The following is a 10,680-nucleotide window of genomic DNA, read 5'->3' as shown; positions in this document are numbered from 1 at the left end:
GGCTAAGCACCGCAGTGTGTTCTCAAGCGTCTGGTTAGTGCGCTCCGTCTGCCCGTTGGTCTCAGGATGAAAGCCCGAGGACAGACTTACTGAGGCCCCTAACAAGGAGCAGAACACACGCCAAAACCTAGACGCGAACTGGGGTCCGCGGTCAGACACCACATCCTGGGGCAGACCATGTAGTCTGAAGACGTGGTCAACTACTAGCCTTGCGGTCCCCGCTGCCGACGGTAATTTTGGTAGCGCCACAAAATGAGCCGCCTTAGAAAACCGGTCAACTACTACCAAGATCACCGCATTGCCTTCAGATGACGGCAGCCCTGTAATGAAGTCGAGGGCCACATGACTCCATGGGCGTCTCGGGACCGGTAAGGGTCGTAATAGCCCTGAGGGGGGTTGGTGCGATCCCTTACTACGGGCACAGACCGGGCACGCGGCCACAAACTCCCGAACGTCCTTTTCCATCCCGGGCCACCAGAACCGCCTAGACAAGAAGTCCTTTGTGCGGTGAACCCCGGGATGCCCTGCCAGCCGTGAGGCATGTCCCCACTGCAGTACCTGGGACCGAACCCCAGCAGGCACGAAAAGGCAATGAGGTGGACCCCCCCCTGGATCCGGCTCGAGGCGCAACGCTCCTCGCACCGCCGCCTCCACCTCCCAAACCACTGGCGCCGCTATTTGCTCCCCAGGGATGATAGGTTGAGGAGTGTGCTCTCTGTCTGTGTTATCAAACACCCTGGAGAGGGCGTCGGGTTTAGTGTTTTTGGAACCGGGACGGTAGGTCAGCGTAAACGAAAAACGCGCAAAAAATAGGGCCCAGCGGGCCTGCCGCGAGTTCCGTGTCTTGGCCGACTGTATGTACTCTAGATTCTTGTGGTCAGTCCATACAGTGAATGGGTGCTCCGCCCCCTCCAGCCAGTGACGCCACTCCTCCAGAGCTAACTTGACCGCCAGCAGTTCCCTGTCTCCCACGTCGTAATTTCTCTCGGTCTGGGACAAGGACCGAGAAAAAAACGCACAGGGGTGCACTTTTTGGTCTAGAGGGGACCGTTGGGATAGAACAGCGCCCACCCCCAGCTCGGAGGCATCCACCTCCACAATAAATGGGCGCGAAGGATCTGGAGTTATTAAAATAGGTTCCGTGCAAAACCTCTCCTTTAGCTCCGCGAACGCCGCTTCCGCACGGGGGTTCCACACAAAGCGCGCTGGAACCGTCTTCTTCGTAAGCGCCGTGATGGGCGCGACCACCGTGCTAAAACTTCTGATAAAACGGCGATAAAAATTTGCGAACCCTAAAAACCTCTGAACCTGCTTTATTGACGTGGGCGTAGGCCAGTTCTTAACGGCCGCTACTTTCGTTGGGTCCATCTCAATTCTCCCCTCAGACACAATGAACCCAAGAAAAGACACCGTATTCGCATGGAAAATGCATTTCTCCGCCTTGACAAATAGGCGCGCATCCAAAAGACGCGTGAGGACCTGGGTCACGTGCTGAATGTGTTCGGTGTGATTGTTGGAGAAAATTAAAATATCGTCCAGGTAGACGAACACAAATCTCTCCAACGTCTCCCTGAGCACATCATTTACCAGTGCCTGAAATACTGCTGGGGCGTTAGTAAGACCGAACGGCATAACTAGATATTCGTAATGCCCGGTGTGGGTATTGAACGCTGTTTTCCACTCATCGCCCTCGCGTATGCGTACAAGATTGTACGCATTACGGAGGTCGAGTTTGGTAAAAACAGATGCAGATTGCAGGCGCTCGAACGCGGAGTTCATTAGCGGTAGGGGATACCTATTTTTAATGGTTATAGTATTTAACCCTCTATAGTCTATGCAAGGTCTCAGGCCCCCGTCCTTTTTTCTCACAAAAAAGAACCCGGCCCCCGCTGGTGATGTAGATGGTCTAATAAATCCATTAGCTAATGCATCGCAAATGTATTCGTTCATGGCCTTGCTTTCCGGTGCTGACAACGAATACAGCGACCCCCTAGGTGGCGACGTTCCAGGGAATAACTCGATGGCACAGTCATAGGGTCGGTGCGGGGGTAACGTAGTGGCTCGCTGTTTGCTAAACACCTCCGCTACCTCCCTATATTCCCTGGGAACGTTCTGCGGAAGAGGAAACGTAACAGCCCCTATCATCCGCCCCTCCTCTCCACTGTCAGAGTCCTGCAAGCTTCCCTCAGAGTCCCGGTCAGTGACGTCACTGATCTCCCCCTCGTCCACGGGAGGACTCCAGTCACAGACGGAGTCCCACTCCAGACTCTCCGCCTGCGCATCTGACACCTGAGAACTAGCCCGAGGGCTGGGGAACCCCCTAGCCTCCTCCTCGTCCCCCTCAGAGTTTATATCGGTCTCTACGGGTGGGGCTGCGGGAGTGTGCGTCTGCTCAGAGTGATTGGCGCACTGCGGACCCCACCGGGACACCGGATTGCTCCGGTCTCCCCAGTTTATTCGGGGTTGATGTTTTACTAGCCACCCGTGACCTAGTACAATAGGGTACACCGGAGACTCCACCAAAAAAAAAAAAATGCGCTCCCGGTGCCCCAGAAACGGAATCCGCATTACCACCCACTCAGTAATCTGACGCACAACCCCGGACCCCAACGGGCGACCGTCCAGCGCCGTGATGGATTGGGGCTGTGGCAAAGACCGAACCGGCAGGCTCTGGTGTCTTGCCCACTGTCGGTCGATAAAATTGTCAACTGCCCCGGAATCAATAAAGGCGTTTGCCCGAGCCTCACCCCCCTTCCACGTCAAGTTGACGGGGAGAAACGTGCGAAAGCTAATACCTCTTACTGTTGGTCCAACCTAGTTAATATCTCCTCCTGCCGTTGAAATACCCTGGTTTGCTGCTCGGCAGTGGCAGTTTGTTGTGCACGCAACACTAGTAACTCCTGCTCCTGCCTAACTAGAGCAGCCTGCTGGGCGGATACAACCGCCTCCAGAGGAGAATCCCCTCCCACACTAGTCGCTGGCCTCTCCATGCTGGCTTCGGTGTTCTGTGAGGTTGAGGAGGTGCGGAGAGCCAGGTGCGACTAAGGGGGTGACCCCTTGTAAGCGGACCCACAAACGAGCCCGCCACTAAGACCCCGGGGGGGGTAGAGGAGACAGCACTGTACACGGAGACAACTCCGCACAAATAAAAGAAAGAGCCCCAAATAACGGCTCAGGAAATAAAAACTACCCTCCAAAACCAGGGCGAAAATCACAAACGAAAAATGAGTGCGTAAAGGCTAGCACTACTGCCCCGGACCGGGGAAAACCCAAAATAAAAGTACAACCCAGTATAAAAGACTGGGCTAACGAAAATAAAGACTCAGGAGTCGCAGCTCCGAAAAAACACACAAACCAAAATACAAAATACCGGGGACAACGTCCCTCACCCACGGACTCACACGAGCCGAAAACAAAACGAAACAAAGAACCAAAGAACCTACAGGAAGGCGGCTGCAGTGTACACACACTAACGTGCAGACCCCTTCCTTACCTTTTCTGAATACTGAACCAGCACAATACCGGACTCGAATGCTGAGTCTTACCATGTGCTAATACCGGCTAGGTGGCAGAGCGAACAGTGACACCGAAGCGAAGACTGCGGGGAAATGCGGGCTTTAAGTACCTTCAGGAGGTAGACATCACGTAAGCACTAATGACCATCAGGTGAAAGTAATAAGTCCCCTGATGGCCACAACCAGTACTACCTCCAACCCTGACAGAAGGCAAAGGGTGGTCACACCAAATATTGATTTGATTTAGACTTTTCTTCTGTTAAGGTCTTCTGGTCATGGATTTTTGTTTATTGATAAAAATAAACGATGAACATTTCTATTTTTGAAAGCATTCTTATTTTGCAGCATTTTTTCACACCTGCCTAAAACCTTTGCACAATACTGTATGTCATGCATATATACTGTTCCATATATACTGTTCCATTCCTTCTAACGTGACTATATTGTTATTTATTTTTAGATGATTAAAAACCATAATCATCTAAAAATAAAGGTTTTCTACATTTTATATAGTGAAACATACTAAACTTTGCATCTTATCTTTGTAAAGTAAGCCTTGTAGTCCAAAATTCAGGTCAATAATAATTTATTAATACAGGAAAAATAGTCTTAATAACTCGCTTTTATACCCCAGACATGAAATCAAATGCAGGTACCTGTCCCTGATTGTGTGACAGGCAGACAAATACACATAATTGACATAATGATACGTATGTGATGTGAGGAAGGAAACCAAATGGTCATTGTCACCAAAGGATACCAGTCAACTCCCATCTTACACCCTGGCGGTGCTGGGATGTTTCTAACCCCCCTTTATAAATGAGGTGTTAGGTGACCATCCAAGAACACTGAAGCAGGAAATGTATTCTTCCCTACATAACAAATAATTTTTACAAAGTCTTATAAATACCTAATAAAGTGCTCAGTGAGAGTATGTTGAATTGCATCAAATGATATTTGCTCTTGTTGAATTTTCACAATTTGGATGGTTTTTGTATATCAGGTGTCATTTACACTATTTATGTTCTGCACCGAACTACCAAGTAAAATTCTGGTGTATCCTGTCCATTTGGCAAATAATGTGATTCTGATTTGAACTGAAAATGTGTCAGAATATGGAATATGAATTTGAACGAAAATTTATGATGAAAATCAATAGAATTGCGATATTAACTTAAATACATTTGAAATAAAGTGGAATAAACTTTAAACAGTGTTTACCTGGACATCAATGATAAACAGTATAAATAATACTTACACAATTCATTTCCAAAACCCAGCAACAAGGTAGTTTGTTGACTATTTAAAGGTATCAAACAACACCCAACAATGTGTTTCACGACAAAGCATTTACCAGTGACTCATTCATGCCTGTTACAATAAAGTGACATATACAGGCTGTTGTATTTCAACAACATGCCAATGATCAACACCTTTCAAAATGGCATATTACTGTAGTTAAACAGTAAGGGTATTTTTCCGTGTATTGGAAGCTTAACGAGAATGATCATTTGTATTTAGCCATTTAAAGACATACAAACACTTTGCAAAGAATAGCTGAAAAAATAGACAAATCTAAAAAGGCACACACGCCAATGGTTTTATTGCTTGTTTACATTTTCTTAACAGGTTAAAAGCATTTTTTTTTCAAAAGCAATTAAATCAAAATATAATTATGAATCTTAATCTTAAACTACATACAACTAAGCATATAAACATCCATCCATCCCGCTTATCCTGAACAGGGTCACAGGGGGGCTGGAGCCTATCCCAGCATACATTAGGCAGGAATACACCCTGGAAAGGTCGCCAGTCCATCACAGGGCACACACACCATTCACTCACACACACATACACACGGGCAATTTAGACTCTCCAGTCAGCCTAACCTGCATGTCTTTGGACTGTGGGAGGAAACTAGAGTACCTGGAGGAAACCCACACAGACACGGGGAGAACATGCAAACTCCACACAGAGAGGGCGCGGCCGACCACACGTTTTTTTAAATAATGGAAGCTAAGGAAACTTAAGCAATGACAATTAAACATGTAATTACACATAATACATTCACAGATTTAACAGAAAATAACAAAAAGTTGAAAAACGCTGCAATGCAAGGCACCAACCAGCTTATTGGGAGTCTTGTTGGTCATTTTGATACATCCAGACCGGGGATCGAACAGGCAACGCTTCAAGTTCCAGACGAGCGCTCTTACCTACTGAGCTAATATCGCTAACAGTAATAATAATGCTTTATATAAATGGTACACCCTTGAAAATGAATTTTGAAACTCAACTCCTAGAAATACAATTTCTTACTGCAGGCAAATTCAGTTTATCATACTTCTTAGCATCAAATGCAAAACCTTGATGCTTGCTTATCAAACAACTAGAGGGACAGCTCCATCAGATCTTCAAGAGATCACACTCAACACACCTCTCAGATGCTCCATTCTCCCAAAGACTGGCCTTCCCCCCCTGACCAATACATGCCCCCCCCCCCCAGGAGCCTTGTGGTGCAGTTAGAACAGCAGAAACCCTGCCTAATCATGCTTTTTTGTTACAATATAAGTCTTTCTACAGTGGGTAAATCTTATACTTAATGATTATAAATGGGCCTCTGTATTCCTGTGTTCTTCCTGGCAATATCACATTTTTGTACACACAATTTTCTCCAATATGGTTCTTAGTTCTGAATAGAACTTTTGTCAAATAATTTTACTGTAAGGTCATAAAGTGAGGGATGTGTTTTAGTATGCAAAAGTGTCAGAAAGCAAAGGTGAGCATTTACAACATTCACCAACCAGTACAGATGACAGTACGGAAGAAATTGCCAAGAGATATGCCATGTCTATGAAGATTCTATTGAATCTTGCACTTATCTTTGGCTAATTGACATGAGGCTTTAACAACCAAATCCAGTGCTTTGCTTTCAGATATACCCTGTTCCTCTGCCATCCGCATGGCATCATCCCTTTCCTCCTGGGTGACTCTGAATTTTCTACGCATCCTTGCAACTGCCAGTATTAGTCGGTCACGAAACAAAATTGTCACTGCCTCTTTTCGTGATTCTGCTAATAACTGTGAATAAATCTTTTGCCACTCTGTTTTGGTAACAGGTTTACCTGATTTTCCAAACTGCTCGACTTTCCCTTTCATTGTCTTCTTCTGAATTTCACAGATTTCTGCCTCAACCGCCTGGAACATCTCATTACTATAGCAGCTGCCCCCATTGGCAGACACCATGTTCTGTACTTTTTTCATCAGATCTTTAATCTGGCTGTAATTTGCAGGTGATCCATTTTCTAAACAGTGGTACCTATCCCCACATTCTTTAATTAGTTTCTTGAGATTATCATCACCTGCTTCGATGTACTGATCAATAGTTTCACCATTGAGTAGTTCTTTGTGTGTGAAGAGAACCATTGTATATTTTTCAGCATCGTCACCAAACATTTTCTTAATCTCCTGAACTGTGTTTCTCTCTTCTTCGGTGAAGCGCCCTACCTTTAGCACCAGAAGGAGAGCATGGGGCCCTGGGGAGGCCAGGCCAATGCATTTCCCAATTTCCCCAATAACCTGCTCATTGGACAGTTTGGTATCAAACAACCCCGGGGTGTCAACCACAGCTATTTTTGCACCACACCTAGTTCCATCTTTCCTCTTACACTGCACAGTTTGTGATTTTGAAGCAGAAACAGACTTAAATCTTTCTCTACCAAGAATGGTATTCCCACAAGCACTCTTTCCAGTCCCAGTTTTTCCTATAAGCACCAGTCTGAATTCCTCGCCTTTTCCACAAGGTTGGTCTCCGGCATCCTCCGAGAATACTCTGGCTGCTTCTGCTTCTGAAACTGAATAACAACAAAACAAGAGCATAACAATTTTGACCTTGTTACAAAAAAGCAAAGACCACAATAATCTTTAAGAAGAAAAAAAAAATTAACTTACAATGAATCGGCTCTTCCATGCTGTGTCTTCTCGTTCTGACAATGCAGAGATTCTCTCCATTTTCTTTCACCATTGCATCAATCTTATTTAGCTAATCTGACACCTGGCTGCTAGTTTCACAGCCTTTGTTGTCAAGCACATGTACCCCGCCCTTACATTCCTGAACAAGCTGCTTTAACTCTTCCCCCTGTGATTGGATATAATCTTCAATACTCTCTTCCTCCAGCTCACCTCCTCGAGTGAAGAGCACAATGGTGTATGCAAGAGCGCCTTCCCCAAACATCTGCCTCATCACCTCCAGCAACTCCTGCTCATTTGCAAGAGTATCTTCCTCAATAGGCATAACCAGGAGAAAGGCATGGAGGCCAGGTTTAGAGAGAGAGATGATGTTTTCTCTGTTGCGAGTGACCTCTTCATCACTAAGTCCTGGGTCTAGCAGGTCAGGCGTGTCAATCACACACACCTGCCTCCCGGAAGTCTCTGCCGTACTGGATTCACATTCCTTAGTGCCTTGTCCCTTAGTCCCTTGTTTGCCTTTGCGTTTGGTCTTGAAGAGCTTTGTGCCCAGAATGCTGTTTCCCGATGAACTCTTCCCAGACCCGCTCCTCCCAAGCAGCAGAATCCTCACCGGAGACGTGAGAGAAAAGGCTTGAACTTCACCTAACAGAGAAACACAAATAAAGACTTCAGCGTCTCAAATGAATATTTCCCCAAGGCAGATTTTGGAGAGCTTTGTTTTTGGTTTATTAATTGAATGAGCTGCTGTTAATCAATTGGTCATCTACATTAGCCAGCCACTGTATTAGGTACATCAGCTCATTAATGCAAATTGCCTGCTCCTCCAAACAGCCATCGATGTGGCTGCAACTCAATATACATGGCGAAGAGCACCGTAGTATCCCAGGCGGGTGGTTGTTTCTGAGATGCTGGAACCACAATGTCAGAGACCAACAATCATACCACGGTCAAAGTCTCTTAGATCAGTGTTTCCCACACCCTGCCAGACCCAGGTATTTGATGTGTTCTGCCTCAAGTACACATGATACAACAAATCAAGCCCTTGATTAGTTGTATGAGGTGTGCTTTAGGTGTAAAACACCAAATACCTGAGCCTGAGTTAACAGAGAATGGTGCGATAAACACAAAACAACCAGTGAGCGACAGTGGTCAAAACACAGAGAGGTAAGGGGAGAATGGTCAGAGTTGTTCAAGGTAACAGAAAGGCCACAAATGCTTCAAATAATATGCACCATATCTCAAAACACACCAGCTCAATCTGATTCTAAGAACATGATTGTGACAATGGAAATATATAATAACCTCTGATAATTTACGGAGTAATTTATTCCTTTACTGAGAGAGAATGTTATTTTTTGTATCTCGGCTTGCCGAAAACGATTGCACGTCAAACTCATCATACAAATGAAAGGAGTTATCTATCGAGGATAATGCGCTCCTAGTTTAAACCGCGCTGAATTGATCCTCCTCTTTTAAATCAGTGCGCTATGTCAACGACTGTTTTAGGAATGAATTTACATCTAGTGGGCAGGAGGTGTACATTTTAAATAGTATCTAAATCAGTCGGTGCAACCGGTTAACATCAAGTTAAGGCGTAACCCTGAACTTCCGTTATACTGATGCGACATGGTGTTGCAACTCAAACCAAAAGAGCAACTTTGGGGGGTAGAACGGTTACGTTTGCATGAGTGTGTGGCCAAAGTATCTGCAGGAACGGCATGGTGCTATCGAGTTAGCATGGACCAAATTCCATAATGAATATTTCCAGTACCTTGTTGAATCTGCGAAAGGGGGGAAGGAGGGAAAAGTGGCGTCATACCTGCAACTAGATGCGTACCTAATAAAGGGACCGACGAATTTATGTGAGGAATGGAATAATGCATTTGGTCTGGAATCTCTAGATATCGATTAAGCATTTATTTTAATTGGATAGAGCTTTGTACCCAAATAACTGACGTCAGGCCACTCTTTAGAAAAGACAGGCCTCGGTGACAAACAGTTATTTCATGAAAAACAAATTAATTTGAAAATTAGCTACCGAATTGCATAAAACCGGACTTTACGCAAAACATAACTGAAACACAACTTAAACACAGTTGCAATTTAAACAGAAATGCGTCACTTAACAAACTAGGAAATGAATCGTTTAACAGTCGTAAAACTCACCCGACAAAGACGTAGCCATTTTATGATTTCTGCTTACTTCAAAAAATGAGATGTTACAAAAAAAACAAACATGTAAACCATTGTAAATAAACGAAATTGAAATAAAATTGGTCGCGTTACAATGAAACTTCTCTATTTTGCGATATAATGTTCATATAAAGAAGCAGTAAATTTTATGCGACCAAACGCATCACGTTCACACTGCGTAGCCTACAGTTTCGTTTTCAAAGCGAAAGTCAAGGCTGCTGTCAACACCATTGAGTTCAATGGTCAAAACACTCCCATCCACCTGCAGTGATTCTGCAGTGTTGCTTGCTCTGTAGAAGGGAAAGGCATCATATCGTTATAATGCATATTATTATTATTGTTATTATTATTATTAATAATAATAATAACAACAACAACAACAACAACAACAACAACAACAACAACAATAATAATAATAATAATAATCTGCAAGCCAAAATTATGATTATTATATTGTTAATAATAATAATTAGTAGCTCTTATCCAGAGCGACGTACAACAAAGTGCAAAGTGCATACCTATAACCAGGGATAAGTGCGCTGAAAGACCCTAGAGGGAAGTACAATTTCAATTGCTACCCGTACAACAAAGATAAGGACCAGGGCCAAATTATTTGTTATTATTATTATTATTATTATTATAATTGTTTTTTTTAACAAACAAATAAACAAACAAACAAACAACAAAGCAAAAGAGACCAAACTTAACTATCCAAATACTGCTTACCTAGCCAACTAAATTAAGGATCACAGGGAGGTAGGGAGGGATGGGGAGAGGTGCTGCTTGAAGAGGTGCGTCTTCAGTTTGCGCTTGAAGGTGGGGAGAGATTGTACAGTTCTGACCTCAACAGGGAGTTTGTTCCACCACCGTGGAGCCAGAACAGACAGTAGTCGTGAGCGTGAGGTGGAGGTTCGGAGAGGGGGAGGTGCCAAGCGGCCTGTGGAGGCTGAACGAAGAGGTCTGGCAGGGGTGTAGGGTCTGATGATTTTTTGTAGGTAAGCTG

At 44.6% G+C, this 10,680-nt stretch overlaps 1 protein-coding gene across 1 annotated transcript; it reads right to left on the bottom strand.

The window, feature by feature from the left end:
- Positions 1 to 6,027: 6,027 nt before the first annotated feature.
- On the bottom strand, positions 6,028 to 9,854 carry LOC133113923 (GTPase IMAP family member 9-like). Its single transcript, XM_061223079.1, has 3 exons — positions 9,651 to 9,854; positions 7,467 to 8,126; positions 6,028 to 7,369 (listed from the first exon to the last, which is right to left on the bottom strand). The coding sequence occupies exons 2-3, from the start codon at positions 7,537 to 7,539 to the stop codon at positions 6,378 to 6,380; spliced, it is 1,065 nt and encodes a 354-aa protein (XP_061079063.1). The 5' UTR covers positions 7,540 to 8,126; positions 9,651 to 9,854; the 3' UTR covers positions 6,028 to 6,377.
- Between the last annotated feature and the right edge of the window lie 826 nt (positions 9,855 to 10,680).

The sequence above is a fragment of the Conger conger genome, chromosome 16 (assembly GCF_963514075.1).
Source record: "Conger conger chromosome 16, fConCon1.1, whole genome shotgun sequence".
Classification (NCBI taxonomy): domain Eukaryota; kingdom Metazoa; phylum Chordata; class Actinopteri; order Anguilliformes; family Congridae; genus Conger; species Conger conger.
The sequence above is the reverse complement of the archived record's forward strand: the minus strand, read 5'-3'. Positions and strand labels throughout refer to the sequence as shown.